The following is a 16,138-nucleotide window of genomic DNA, read 5'->3' on the forward strand; positions in this document are numbered from 1 at the left end:
AGGAGAACCCAAGGCAGAGGGAGTATGCAAACCGTGCACAGAAGACTTTTCTGCAAAAATGTGCATGGGCTAGGGGCAAGAAATATTTGAGGGAGGAGAACTACATAGCAAACATGGCATTTTGAAAGACTAATTGAATGTGAATGAACATATTGAGATGATGTTCTCTTATTGTCAGAAGTAATGTTTTACAGAGAAGTTATTTGTGAAGAGAGACCCATTATTGATGGACTAATGTGCACATGGGAATATGGAAGCAATAATGCAGAAGTGCAGCCCCTGCAGAAAGATATCAATCAAATGTGAAGTTGGAGGGGCCCCAATAAACACCTTTTGATCTGACTCAGCCTATGGGATTTGACCTGCAGGACCCACGTGAACAGATCCAGGGTTGTTTAACAAAATCAAATGTAGTCTTTGAATAGTTTGCTGACCACTTTGCCCCTGAGAGTTGGTCTGATTGCTCTTAGAATCCCAGCTTGTGCGTCATCAGACATATGCTTCAGGTTTTCAAATACCATTCTGACTTCAAGCATCTTTCTGTATCCCCATAACCCTGGGAATAATCCTGTAATCCCAATATTTCATCATCCAAACTACATTCTACTTACTTCCATCTGCTCGGGGACATGTGACAGAATTCTTTGCTTAGACCGTAAGTCCCAATTTTGAATTCAGGAAACATCATCATGAGCCCTACAGAATCAGCTCCAGAAGTGGAAAAAGATTCCATGAAGATCTTTCTATTCTGTTCCAAAGTTTCATTTTTTTTTTCTAATGCAAAATGAATTTTCCCAACAGGAACAAGAATGGGGGTGGTACAGATAAAGCAAAAAGATCTTGAAATAAGTCATGGGAAGGATCTTTTAGGGGGAAATTCAGGAAAGTTCCCTTAAACAAGACTGACTGTACAAAGAGCACTTCAGTAGTTTGAAGCTTATCATCCTGTTTGTTGCTCTTTCTGGCCGTCTGCTTCAGGAAATGTGCCTTGGGATAATTGGGCACCATTCCTGCTGCCCGACTCTCCAGAGGCACAGTTAGCTGGGAAGATTCTGATCTCGAACAAGGTTATTTAATTTCCTAAGAAACTGGGCCAGGGAACATTGGGAGGGGGGATTTTGCTAGGTGTTTATAGCATCTGTAATTGGGAACAGAAGACTTGGAAGCCTATCTCAGTTAGGGTGTGGTACTTATCAGGGTTCCAAAGAGATTCTTCATATGAAGTTTCCAGCCTGGAGCATCCTTGACCCACCCATAGTTCAATAGGGATTTGCAGAACTTCACTGTCCAACAGGCGTAAATAAATTCCAGCCCATTCTTTTACCCTGTGTTATTTTTCTCCTTCTTGATCACTTAACCATAGCTAAAGGCACCACTTTATTTATCTTTTGCATTGTCTGTAATCCCCACCCTACCTGTGAAATGAATATTTCATGAGTAACTAAAAACCAAGGTTCTTGCCCAAATAGGTACTCTGTGCATACTGTTAAGCGAAGACCAGCATGGACTTGCTTATCTACAGGAGCAGGAGGAAGGGCAGTTTGAATCCCACCAGTTTCTCCCACCATCCGCTCTCCCGTCTTCCCCCAGGAGTCTCCTGTTTCATGCTACAAGAGTCTTTTCTTTTCCACCTCTTTGCAGAGCATCGGCTGTGATGACTACCTGGGTTCTGACAAAGTCCTGGACAAGTGTGGGGTGTGTGGAGGCGACAACACGGGCTGTCAGGTGGTATCAGGCGTGTTTAAACATGCTCTCACCAGCCTAGGCTACCACCGTGTCGTGGAAATCCCCCAGGGAGCCACAAAAATCAACATCACCGAGATGCACAAGAGTAACAACTATTTGGGTAAGCTTGGTCTGTTTCCGGAGGAAACCATCTGTTGCTGCCAGCTGATGTATTTCTTCCAGTTGTTGAGATGAACACAGTGGCGTCCAGAGGTTCTGGGACATGTAGGAAGTATCCCTGGGAATGCTGAAGTACCACATGGTCTGCCCCTTAACATGAGAAAGTTGGGTAGAGAAAGAGACAAAAAAATCCTTCTTTCAATTAAATGTTTGATATCTACACATTGAAACCAGCTTTTGCTGCTCACAGGAGAAACATGGTTATGAAATGGGTTACAGCCTAAATTGTTGCTCTGAGCTGAGAGGGGTTCTTTGCAGAGCCAGGAGGCCTGGCAATCCTTGTTACGTGGGGGTTTCAAGCAGGACAGAAGTAATTGAAGATGCCATCTGGACCCTCCCTCCTGAAGGTCTAAAGCAAACATTCTTCACTTCTTTCTACTTCATCTGCTCAGGGCACCTGTCCCCTACATTAGTAGTATGTGTGTCTTCAAATCCCTCCACAGTCATTTGGAGCAATGTCATCAATATTGGAAGGCTATTTTTAACCCATTTCCCTGCAAAAAGAGATCTTTATTGACATTTTCTTCTGGGTTTTCAGGCTATTTGCTTTCCATCCAATGCAAAAATTAGATTTTTGTTGTCATTGTTGTTTGGGGTTTTTTTTTTGCAGTACTGGGGATCGAACTCAGGACCTTATGCTTATAAGGCAGGCAAGGGCACCACTGAGCTAAATCCCCAGTCCCACAAAAATTAGTTTTTACCAAATTCTAATTCATGTAAGTGTTGCCAGGAAGCTGGATCCTAACACCACAAGTTACAACACAGCAAGGAATCGGCAGCATACCTCAATTCTTCATGTCTTTGATGAAAGATTTCAGACCAGACACACAGGATATCATATAGAATATAGGTAGAGTTTATTGCAAAAATGATAGATTTGCAGAGAGAGAGGGAGACAGAGTATTACACCTTCAAGCATGAAGGTGGGCAAGTGCCAAAGTTGCTGTTGTACCAAACAAGGCTGCAGAGTATATTTATGTGATTGATTGGGTCTTCCAAGGAACATCCCCTCCTTCCTCCACACTCATCCTTCTCTTACAAGGAGCATGGGCTGTGTTGACCTAGTTCACAGAGAACTGTGTCCCTGTTGACTCTCAGGGTGGATGGTTTCCATTTAGTTTGTTATGAGATCTTGAAGATTTTTCCAACCCCTTGCCCATGATCTGGGCTTTGTCTGGGCCCTGGACCTTATCAGCACACAGAATGTTATGTTCTCTTGAGCTAAACTTGGAAGTTTGTGTGGATTTCATCTATAGCTAATGATTAAGAAAGCGAAAGTAAAAAGAAAAAAACATCATGTTTTCTTTGCCTTTTAAGTAGCCCCAGCTCCTGTCTCCAGGCCTTCTAATGTATAACTTTCTGCCTAACATAAGCCTGTACAAATCAGTTAAAGAGATAACCTCATGAAGCTGTTTCTTCAAAGTCGTTTGAATGGTAATATTCAATTTTATTTTTTAATTATTTATTGAACAGGAACTTATCTATGTGTCAGGCAATATTCTTAATGCTTTCCATGAGCAAAGTCCTAACCCTCTCAGCAGTCCTGTAGCATTGAAGCTATTCCCAACCCCATTTCATAGAAAAAGAAAGCATGCTCAGAGAGGTACGTTGTGTAAGCAATGTCTGCAGTAGTTGAAATACCAATAATTTTGCAACTTTCAAGTGTCAGGATCACCCCAGAAGATAACTCCAGACCCAGGCCTCCATATTCTGCAGCTGTCCCTTCCCTTCCCGTACACATGCAGCTAGAAATAACTTTGCTTGGTTTTATTCTCCAGAGAAGGAAGGGATGGCGGGTAGATCCCCATACAAACCCAGTTAAAGCAGAAAACTGTCACATTTGTTCTGGAAAATCCGGGCGCCACCAAAGTGGCACAGAGCCTAGTTTCCCAGTGAATGGTTTGCATGTTATTTTTAATAGCAAAAAAGAAAATTAGTCTTCATGTGTCTCCTTTCTTTTGTACTTTTATGGGATCACATCTTCATAAACATCCTGTCTCCTAGGATGGAAAATGTTATTCCACAGATTATTTGAAGTGTGATTTTGTTCAAATGCACCACCAAGCAATGCCACTTTTTATTAGCTTTGTGTTGTTCTTAGTAAAAATTTCTCTGACTGTGGTTAGTCCTATTCTGTAAGCAACTTCAGGTTGTGTCCTGGGAAGATAAATTGATCTTGTGCGTGAACAGTGCTGTTCCTCTGAACAGGAACAGCTCTCAGAGTCTTGGTATTTACATCTGGACAATGGGAGCAAGAATCGTGACCTTATTAACAAGGATAACAGAGATTGAGCACAGCTGACACAAGGTGGTTGACAAATGTCCCCTCCCTTTCTTTTGTCTCAGAGAGTTTATCAGGACCTTAAAACTTTGTGTTATAAAAATTCCCTCTCCCCAAAGAGAGTTGAACAGGAAGCAGGAGAATGGAAGTACCGAGAATCAATGGGAGGGTGATTCGGGAAGTCAGGTTCAACTTCCTGTGCCCATAGGCTCCTGGGGTGCATAAGAAATCCAGGGTCCATAACAGCATGGCATGGTGCTGCATAGGCAAGAAGAAAGCAAGGAAGCAGAAGAGTGGGCTCTGGAGACAGGAGACAGCACGGGTGAAGAACACAGGTTTCTGGCATCACCTGGGATGCTCTATTTTTTCCTTCTCTTCATTTAAATTGAGATATAATTTGCGTACCATAAAACTCACCATTTCAAGTGTGCAGGGATGGGATGGTCTGGCTCTCATTATGGATGTTCTCTTTACCTAATCCATTTCAACTGCTGAATCTCCTGCTCTGTGAAGTCTTTTTTAACTTTTGTATCAGTCCACGTTTGCAGTACATACTGTTTACGTTCCTTGTGTGGAGTCGGTGCATGTACATAACACACCTTAATTTATTTTCTATTTCTTTTCCTTCCCCTTCCTCCTTCCTCTATCTCTTGATCTCCTTCACATCTGAGAAAGATCTATCTCCCTACTTTCTGTCATTTGTAGGGAAATGGATGCACCCTGAGACTGTAATGTTAAGGGAAATACATCAGACACATGAGCTTTAATATTGCATGGTTTCTCTTATATGAAATATAAATGAAGTCTATTTTAAAAGTTAGTCTGCAGACGATTACTTGAGATTATACAAAAGCCATTACAGCACAGGTAAATCTAGCAATTTCTGAACTCTTATATGACTAATTTTTACATTAAACACTGTCAGGCATTAAAACACTGTCCAAAGAGCCTTCACAATTTTCCAGGTAATGATGAAGGTTTCTATTTTTTTTAACCTGGTAATTTCTGGCTTGGAAATTGTACTTCCTATAAAATGTATCTTGATGTAGCACATTGTTTCAGCCATTTGAATAAGTTGGTTCTGTGGAATAAGCAATATAAAGGATGTTATTTTTTCACAATTTTGTATCATTGCTTTTAAAAATTTGCACAACTTTAACAAGTTTTTTTTAAGTTGCTCTGTTGCTTTCCAGAATTACCTTTAGTTATTTGTAAAACAGTTCAAACTTTCCTTGTGAAATGCTTGGTAATTTTTGTGACTGACTCCCCAAATTTGAGAGCAAGGAAAAATAGATTTCTAAAAAAATGGACAGACTTGTATACTTACATTATTAGTGATGAAGGAGATGGTTTAATCACCTCATTTAAAAAGGTTTTTCTAAAATCTTCAATGTTTAAATGACTTACCCTAGACTACTCAATTAGTTAATAGTAGTCATACCGCACATTATTTGTATCTACTTTTTCAGGCTTCAAAGCATTTCCACGAAATGGTCTTCTGCCCTTTAAGACTGGGCAATGATGCCAGACATGGTGGTACACACCAGCACTCGGGAAGCTGAAACAGGAGGATCACCCTCAGTTCAAGGCCAGCCTGGACTATATAGTGTGTTCAAGGCCACTACATAGTGAGACCCTGTCTTAAAAAAAAGAAAGTGGACATTACTTTGCTCGCTTCAGAAAGGATTTGGAGTCACTTAGTAAAGATGCAATTACAGTTCATACAGTTACAGTATGAAAATCAAACCTAAATCGAAGAAGGCATGTGTACCAAAGACCTCAGCTAATGGGTTAGTGATGAAGGCACATTAAACTTAACTCAGTTTGGCCACCAAGGCCTGGCCTACTAGGCTCAGATTCTGCAGGCCCGAGCCTGGCCCCTGCCCTACCATGACTCGTAGGAAGACCAGGCCCTTTGGAGCTGAGGGAGAGGCCAGCTCACCCTCCACAGTGCTACTGTTTTATCTGAACAAAGCTGGAGAAACTGTAGCACTTAATGGTGCACGAATTTTAGAAGACAAAGTGTTTACTTACTCATTTTATTTCAGATTGTAAACTGATGGAATTATTAGGAATGAGCTCCAAAGTTCTATGTTTATTTGAATTTGTTCATGTCCTCCAACATTTAGATGGTTTAGTGGGTTCAAGATTCCTGGATCTTTTTTTTTCAATGGGAAAGAATTTAGAATCCCCACATCTGTTGTAAAGCTATGAATTCTCCTCTTGTATGTGAATTATTTTCAGTCCTGCTATTAGGGAAAAAGTTCAATCTAATGTTACTAAAATGATTGAGTTTCTGTTACTTGCTTCTTGCTTAATAAGATGTTGTAAAATTATTTTAGCTGAAATATCAAAGTTTGGCATAGTTTGGTCAGTTCAGTTTTCTAATGTCATTATGCAACAGTTAAGAGATCAGACATAATAGCATACCAAGCAGAAATTGATTATTCAGGACACATACTACCTGCCAGCAAGTTACACTGTCATAGAGTGTAGACTTGGAAGGAATTTCTGAAGAGCTGTAAGCTTTTAAAAATAAACTGGCAGGACATTTACTTTTAAGCATGTTCTCATAAAAGTTATAAACAATAATAGCATTTTAAAAATTAAGAAGTATGGATTATCTATAATTTGCAAACTTTATTAGTTGAACAGCTTTCTTTATGGGAAAAATTGGAATGCTTAAATAATGTGACATTTTATGTTTGTAAGATAATTAATCCCAAAGAATTTTTTTCATGTGATATAAAGATTTCAAGCAATACAGACAGTATAGAACAAAAAGATAAAATTCTCTATTTATGAAAACATGTTTAACAGTTCAATGTATATTCTCAAGCCATTTGTGTAAGTGAATATATATATCTTCTAAAATTAATATTGCACACACTTTTTGCAATTTGCTTCTTTATTTTAATGTAACACAGGAAGCTTTTTATATCTATATATATAAAGCTAATTCATTGAGGTTTTTTTGAATGGAGAATACTCTATTAAAATAAAATATGAAATGGATATAATATAATTATTATGTTATAAAATGGATATAATTTATTGAGGCACTTCTCTATTAAGGAATGTTTAGACTATCTCCGTTTTTTAAATATTACAAATAATACTTTAGGTGTTTGGCTCAAGATGGTATCCAGCTGGGCATAGTGATGCATGCCTGTGATCCAAGCTACTCAAAAGATTGGAGGCAGGAGGATTGCAACTTTGAGGCCAGCCTGAGCAACGTAACGAGACCCTGCCTCAAGATCAAATTTTAAAAAGGGATGTGGGGATTTACCCCAGTGGCTCAGTGCACATAGTCCCTGGAGCGGCCCTTCTGTGTCTGTCCTGGCACTGCCCATTCAGTTGGCCTTTGCAGAGCTGCCCTCCCCAGCTGTGATGCTCTTGGACATGTTCCTTCCCCTTTCTGAGAATCAGTTTCCTCCTGGGCAAGATAGGAAAACAGTTATAACTTCATAGAGCTTTGACCTAGGATGAGAAAAAAACATCTTGTAACTGTTAGTTCCTCTCTCTCTCTCTCCCTGCATCAGGGTTTCCCATTCTGCCTGCTCAGGGAACCACAGGAGGCGTGGTTTTGGAGCCACGTTTGAGATATGCCAATGTCTGAGTCCTGCCCGCAGATTTAATTGATTGCTTAAGCCCTTCCGGTGATTCCGGTGTCCTTTTGGGGTTGAAGACAATTCCACTGTTTCTGTGGGGCTTAACTGGAGTTACTCTGTGCCACCCACCCTCTTCCTCTTGGTAGTGGTTGGAAGCATTTTTCACTGTTACAACTGGGCAGAGATGGGGCAGCAGATGGTACTGGCATCTGGGTGGAAGCCAGGGATGCAGAAGGCCCCCACAGACGTACTCATCCCAAACATCAGTGGTGCTCAGAGAAGGAATCGTGGCTGGTATAATTGCCTACAATCCCTTCCATGCTGAAGTGATGGGTCATTTATTTCAGAATGATATTTTTTAAATACAAATAAATACCTCAGGTGCTATTAGAATGGCTGTTTATCTTTCATTAAGTTTGCATTCATCAGGTCTCCCTGATCTCTTAGCTTCCAATCCAAGTCCCCTTGTTCATTTTACCTTCAAGACTTCACGTGTTTGTTGGTGGGTTTCCTCGTTCGTGATCCTCCCCAGCTGTGAAGCAGCCTGACAACAGAGGTTCCAACTTCAAACACTTCCCCTCACCTGCCCTTCTGGCATTTGGAGTCCTTTCTTGCTCTTTTAATACTGGCAGAAGAAAAAAAAAAATAAGAAAAAGAAAATTAAGTTGGATTTTTCTTTGGATTCTCATGGGACTTGGATCATCTCCCGAGCTTGGCACCTACCATATTTTACTGCAGTGTTTCTGTTTATTGCCCGTGCTCTTCCCAGAGAGGCTGTGCTGGCTCCTCAGTGACCCACGTGGGCTGAGTGTACCCTGTTTGGGGGTTGGGGTCTGTGCTCAGACACTGTCAGCCCATGATGATCATGGACCTCACTCATGGTACTGGGTTCCTTCGTGGTTCTGCGCCTCAGACCCTCGCCACCCGCACCACTCCCTCCCTGAAACCATGCATCCCACCCTCACTTGATGCAGCTTGGGGCTGGGCCATAGCCCACTGCATCCACAGTGATGTTCTGGTCACTAGACTGTCACCATCTGCTTCTGCAGACTTCTAGAACTGGCTCCTAAAAAGAGCCTCCTGTGAAACATTTTGGATGAATAAAACACCAAGTGTATGTTCTCTTCTCTTATTGTGGCAAAATACATATAAAAATAAAATTCCCCATTCTAACCATTTTAAGTGTATAATTCAGCATCATTAAGTATATTCAGAGTGTTGCACAGCCATCACTACTATCCATTTCCAGAATTTGTTTTCATCCCAAAAGCTGTACCCAGTAAACAATAACTCCCCATTCCCCTCTCCTCCAAGCCCTGGGACTCTCTGTTCTGCTGTCTGTTTCATGGATTTGCCTATTTTAGGACCTTCATGTGTCTTAGTTACTTCCCTCATGGCTGGGACAGAATACCTGACAACCACAAGTTAAAGGAGGAGATCGTTATTTTGGCCTACATTTTTACTCCATGGTTGGCTGGCTCCAAGGCAGGATGGCATTGCAGATGTGCCTGGCAGAGAAGAGTTGCCCAGAGCAGGTGGACAGGAAGCAGAGAGCAAAGAGAGGAGCAGGGGAGGGGGATAAACCCTCCCAGGCCACTACCTCTTCCCAGTTACCTACCTCTTCCAACCAAGCCCCAACCCCTAAGAGCAATCAGCTCTAAGCCCCATAATCCAATCACCTTCCAAACACCCCACCTAGGCAGTGCATGAGACTCTTGGGGGACATCTAGATAGGAACCCTAACATCATACAAGTGTAATCACATATTTGTCCTTTTGTGTCTGGCTTATTTCACTTCGCATAATGTTGTCAAGGTTCCTCCGTGTTATGGCATGTATCCAAATTTCATTCTTTTTTTTGTATATACCACATTCTGTTTATCCATTTATCTCAAAAGTGGTGAACACTATCTGTTTGAGTCCTTCTTTTCTATTCTTTTGGGTATATACCAAGGAGAGGAATTGCTGTGTTATGTGCTAATTCTATACTTAACTTTCTGAGGAACTGCCAAACTCTTTTCCACAGTTGAATGGTGGCTGCACCATTTTATCTTCCCCCAAGGGTTCCAGTCTTTTCACATCCTCCTCAGTATTGCAAGTGTTTTATGTTTTGTTTTGGGGGTACTTGGGATTGAACTCAGGGCCTTGTGTGGATTAAGCAATAACTGTACCACTGAGCTACATCTTCAGCCCCTTTTATTTGGAGGCAGGGGTCTCACTAAGTTGCCCGAGCTAGCCTCCAACTTGTGATCCTCCTGCCTCAGCCTCGAAGTAGCTGGGAGTACAGGCAGATACCAGCACCCCAGGCTCAATACATGAACAGGTCACACTGTTTGGTAGAGCTCTACTTTCAGACATCAGGACCAGATGCTGAGATGGGCTTTGTGATCCTCCTGCTTCCCTACTACAAATCATGGCAGCGCCAGGAGACAGTCACTCTACAGACAACTCAGAGATATCCTGACTCTTGGCCAGATGTTCCTCATCAATGCTGCAAATGAGAAAGTGGCCATTTAGGGCTTGTTTTATATTTGGACTCACTTCTTACCTTTTCTTCAGCATACTCCTTACAATTCCTGTCCAAACCCAGTCTTTGCAAGGCAGAGATCCTATGCCAGAGGCCGTGCCCCCTTGCCGTGATTTGGAAAGAGGCTGTTGTTTGTTTTAGCACTCCTGGACTTCATTCTGCATTATATACTTTCCACCTGGGGCCTGACAGTGTACTTCCCTTTGATTTAGGAGAGGTCTGCTGTCTTCACATCTGTTTACAGCAGTTTCCTTTCTCCTTTCATGGTCCCTCTGCCTTGAAGAGCCTGGAACAGAATGAAATCAACTCTGCCCACCCCTAATACATATTGTTAGTTCACATTTTCTGCTTTTTAGTTTGCACCTAGCTACCCTGTCTGCTTGTACTTGGATTTGCCATATTTTGTGAGAACAGTTAAGCTATGGCTTGTTGGGGGTTTTTTTGAGGGGGGTTGGGTAATTGTATTGTCTGTCTCAGAAATATGCAAAGTGCCCACACCTGCTTTTATACATCTAATGGGATATTTTCCCTAAATGCAGGAAACAGCTGCTGACTGGGCTTTTATGGAAGTGATTTGACGCTCTCATTCTTGCAGAAAGAACACTGTCTCCCAGCCTGCACTAGGAAGCAGCCCCTTCAGACAGCATCTTCGGCAGGGCTGCTGATGGCTTCCAGGGCTCCTACCTGGATTAGGGTGATAGCTCAGAACACATTACCAGTGAGTCCCGCCCGGAGAGCACAGTCTCTAAATCCATCCGTTCGCTAACCCGTGTGGAAATACATTTAAACCTTCCCTCTTGAATCCAAGTCAGGCTTTACAGGTTGTGTTAGATCACTGAGCGATCATATTAGGAAATCAACCAAGAAGAGATATCTCAGGATTGAACACCATTTAGCAAATACAGTTGGCTGCATGAGAAATGGCACCTGAGAAAAGCACTGGACTTGAAGCTATCTTAGCTGCAGCCAGGCAGCCCACCCTGCTCCCCACGGTCATGGCTTCCACTTGGCCCTCCCTCATCTTCCCCGAGGGTCAGAGCTTCACAAACGTGGCTTTGCCTTTGCGGCTCAAACCCTCCTCTCTCCAGGTCCTCTCCCTCCGCCAGGAGAAGGTGGACACACTCTTTCCTTCTTCTGCTAAGCAGAACTATAATGAGATACTGCTCTCCTTCTAAATCTTGAACTCTTATTAATGAATTCCAGGATGAGCCCCCTTCTCCTCCTAATCGTGTTCACTCTTCTCCAGCTATTGGGCCATCAACAGCTCAAGAATAACTGTTGGCATCTCTTCATTCTTCTGTACCCTCTCCCTGATCCAGACTATTCTTTGCATTACAAACCACTTAAATGTCAGTATGGGAAAGACCCACTTCTGCTGTCTGAATTCTGAGTTGATATTCATATTCTTCCTTGGAAAATGTTCTTCTACATAGCCTCTCCCTTCAGCTTCTTTTGTGGCCTGACACTCACACCTGTATTTGTTTGGGGGCAAAATTCACCTCCTTGATTAATCTTTAGTTTTCCCTTTATTGTGCAGAATCAAGAACTGCTTTGCTTTCTTTAAACCATTGTTCATTTTTTAACTTGATATCATGCAAAATGGCTAAATATTTCAGTGGATATCTATAAGCGACTACTGTGTGCAATGTATTAAAGAGAGGGAAAGTTGACAAATACCCGTTCCTGCTGTTGCAAGGTATTTATAGTCTGTAGGGACCCTTTGATGGCACTGAGAGAATTGGCACTATGGGAGTGTGAGGGATGGAGAAATGACTTCTAACAGGGTGATGTGGGGCTTGTGGGGAAGGTGGAGTTTAAGCTGGGCTTTCAGAGCATGGTGCCTAGACATTGTGTCTTCTCAACTAAGTGGGGCTGGTCCCTGAGCCTGCAGCTGTAGAACACAGCCAGACCCCAGCTGTGGCAGAACTTTCACCTCAGTGCTTTGGATTCAATCTTTAATCAGTGTCAGCTACTGAAGACACAGAGCTAGAGGAGGGTGATGGGATTGTGCCTCTGCCACAAAGATGGTTTTTGGCAGCAGTAGGGACAATAATTGGACAGACAATAATTGTTGCAGACAAGCCAGGTCCGTCCGTACCAAGTCTGAGGGAGGGGAGGGGACTATAACCAGAAGTACTGGTGGGTACACAGACTCAGAGATTCCTGATTATAAACGTACCTTTCACTGGAAACCAGCATTCGTGTACACATATTTTTATTAGTGCATGTTTGCAGTACATACATAATGATTACATTCATTGTAGGGAGTTGGTACATGTGCATGACCCATCTTAATTCTTTTTATTTCTCCTTCCCTCTGCCTCCTTTAATCTCTAGATCCTCTTCCCATTTGCAAAAGATCTATCTCCTTGTTTCCAGTTATCAATCTTTTATTTTGCTCTTTAATTTATTTATACTTTGGGTTTCTTATATAAGAAAAACTGTGTGATGTTTAAGCTTGTGTGTGTGATTTATTTCACTTAACCTTATGGTCTCAAGGTGCATCCATTTTCCTACAAATGAGTCATATTTATCCTTTTTATAGCAGAGAAGTATTCCACTGATGTACTGGGAACTGCTAGGTCTGAAACAGTGAACTGCACTTGGCACCCTGGTCTGCAGTGGATGAGAGAAGAAGAATGGGAATGTAAGGAGTCAGGAATTTCAGTCATCCGTCCTACTTAGAGAGTGGGGGTAGGATAACAGGTGAAGTGAAATCTGAGTTGCATGTGAGAGAAGCTATGCCCTGTCCTTATCTCAGAAGCAGCACTTTGAGAACCTAGCCCAGTCCTTTCTTCCTCATTTGTGAGTCCTGCAGCTGGCTAAGCTAATGGCCCTCTGACCGTCATGCACACTAGGAAGGGCATGACCCTGGCAGCAGGTTCTTCACAGGCAGCACCATCCTGCCTTGTCCTACATCAGTGCTTTAAGTTGAGTTCCTCTGTTTTTAACTATCTCAAACTAATCACAAATTGGCTAAGTTTCTAGAATTACTGCAGAAAGACCAATGTAAACCCCTAACATAATTTTGTCATCACAGGGTGGAAATTTGTTCATCAGAGAAAAAGGATCTCATCAACTGACAGGATTTCTTCCAAATGAATATTCCACATCATTGTTAGCCTCTCCTTGCAAAAATGGAGAATGGTTAAGACAATCAAGGAATTTTAAGAAAAATTAGTGGTTGCCAACTTCACTGGCAAAGGTCCCTAAATCTCAGATATTTCAATATGAGCCGACGTACACAGGGTAAGTGTTCTACACTTAACACCCTCCTACTGGCTGCAACCTCTAGTCAGTTCCTTGGCCTCGCCGCATATCATTTTATTTGTCTGTAAAATGAATTGACAGCGATCCTTACCTCATACGGTTGTCAGGAAGATTAACTAAGATAATCCTGGTAAAACACTCAGGATAGTGTCTGGAACAAAATACTCAATGAATATCAGATGTTGTTACAATTTTTATCATTACTATTATGCAAACTAGTCCAGGATTATAGTTACAGATCCAAAATATTTATGGTTTAAGATTTTTGTCTAGACAATAAATACTTTTCAAAGGCAACAAACCTATTTTTTCTAACTATATCGAGCCAGTAGTGAAATCAGAGTTTTACGGTATGTATCTTTATACCCGATATGAACTAGACCGGGAGCTGTTTGGGTTGTATGTTGTCAGTGTAATGTTCCCCACTACAGTGTGCTGGCCTGAGGTGGTAGCAAGATGTTCTTGGGTGCAGTCAGAAGTTGCTGAAGTATATTTCAGGTCTGGGTGAGGAGTGAGTGCTGGGCTTTTAGATAGTCTACTTTCAGTATGAATATTGACTTTTTACCCTACAGTGGGTTGATCTTTAAAATGTTCAACTGCAGCTCCTGAACCCACAAAACAGTGAAGTTTCTGCTGCTGTGAGCATGTTAGAGTCATAGGTGTGGACCCTCAGGAACGTTCCCCAAGGAGACTCTTGGGGCCCCTGTGACCCAGGTCCCTCCTAAAAGGGCTGAAGATGTATGTGACTGACTCCAAGGTCTTCATGGTCATGCTTACATAAGTAAGTTAAACTTTTATCACAGAACGTTATCCCTTCCTCAAAAAGCACAAGTGAAAAAAAAACACTTATTTTAGTTCCAGAAGTTTCACCTCCACCCAGAGCCATTGGCCAGGCCAGCACTTACTTGTTCCTTAAATAACCTGTCCCTCACTATTAACACCAAGATTAGTTTTGCCTATTTTTAAGGAAACATCCGTGAATAGAATATTCAGAATAGTATATGCTATTTTGTATCTAGGTTATTTTTCTTTCTTTTTGGGGGGCACAGAGAACTCAATATTTTTAACATTTATCTTGAGGTACAGTATAAGATGAAACTGTTTATTTTTTCCCTAATATTTAGCCAGTTTTCTAACATGATTTGTTAAATGCTTCATTTATTTAACCCTGGAATGTTTAGAATGTACTAAGTGCTCATACTCAGCCTAGACCAGTTTCATGGCTATTTGTTCTGTTCTGTTTATCTTCCAAATAATTTCTGTACCAAACTGAGTGTTTTGATTCTCACAGCTTTAAAATTTGTTTTGATATTTGGCATGGCATGTCTCCCCTCTTTCACTTCTTTTTAATGACATTTTTGATAACCTAGTGTGTTTATATGCCAGGAGACATTGGGAACCATTTTGCTACATTCAAGAAGAAAACATCCTACTGGTATCTTCATGTGTTTGTGTTAAACTGACCTAGTGAACATATATTGAGCACTTACTGTGTTGCCAACTCTGTTCTAGGCACTGGGAATAGAAAACATGGCACAACCAGGTCCTTATGACATATTTAGTGGAGGGAAACAAAAGGTAGAAAAGATCACTTCAGATGATGATCCATGATTAAAAAGAAAGCCAGGAAGGTGAAGACCATGTGGCTGGCTGTAGGATGAAGTGCTGTTTGATTTAAGTGGTCAAAGGCAAGGACATTTGAATTTGAATCTGAGTCACACCTCTAGTGTGTTAGATCTAGAAATCCAACTGAGAGAAATAGAGAGTTAAAGCCTTCAGTGTAAGACCATTACTTGTTTGTTCCAGTAGTTTTTATCTGTCAGTAAAACTTTAATCTTTCCCATCTGTCAAGCATTTCTTGTGAAGATGGGTCTTGGGTTTTTAGTTGTATTTTGTTGTGATATGATGATGATAGAGAATGGAATCTGTTCCTATTTTATCTCCAAAGTTGATATCAGTATGTAGAAAAGGTATGGATTTCTTATATTTATTTCTATCTGGACACCTTGTTGAACTTTTATAAATTCTGAGTATTTTAAATGATTCTTATAGCTTCCCAGTAATATAAAAATAATGATAATATTGCCTCCATATTTCCAATAATCATTCCTCTGATTTCTTTATCATGAAACTTACCAGCCTTCTAAAACAATGGTCAATAAGCAATCGCAGCCATCCTTAATCTGTCCTGACTTTAATGTGAAAGCTTCTAATTTTCACTATCAGGAAAGATAGATGAATGTCCAATAAATATTTTAAATAAATGTATGCTTCCATGTTCAGTATCAGATTGAGAGAATCTGTTTCTAATTTTGCAAATTTTTTTAACCTGGATGAGTTTTAAATGTCATTTTGGCATCTATTTAAATTATTTTTTTCTCAACAGTTTCCTATATTAAATCATCCTTACATTCCTGAAATATGCCCTGCTGATCTTGCTCCGTGATTCTAACAGTCTCTTGAATTCAACTTGTTTGTACCTTACTTAGGATTTTTAAAATTCACATTCATGAGATTGGCTTTTGCTTCCCTTTTGTGCTACCTC

General features: G+C 41.1%; 1 protein-coding gene across 5 annotated transcripts in view; it reads left to right on the plus strand.

Annotated features, from left to right (window-relative positions):
* Thsd4 (thrombospondin type 1 domain containing 4) overlaps positions 1-16,138 on the plus strand; it is a 576,439-nt gene that overhangs the window by 481,247 nt on the left and 79,054 nt on the right. For all 5 annotated transcript variants that reach the window (XM_087199195.1, XM_087199194.1, XM_087199196.1 and 2 more), the window contains one exon: positions 1,642-1,846. In XM_087199195.1, the coding sequence (XP_087055321.1) occupies positions 1,642-1,846 (205 nt within the window). The remainder of the gene's footprint in view (positions 1-1,641; positions 1,847-16,138) is intronic.

The sequence above is a fragment of the Heterocephalus glaber genome, unplaced genomic scaffold (assembly GCF_053883595.1).
Source record: "Heterocephalus glaber isolate CG9 unplaced genomic scaffold, H.glaber_assembly_v1.0 deba00001689, whole genome shotgun sequence".
Lineage (NCBI taxonomy): Eukaryota > Metazoa > Chordata > Mammalia > Rodentia > Bathyergidae > Heterocephalus > Heterocephalus glaber.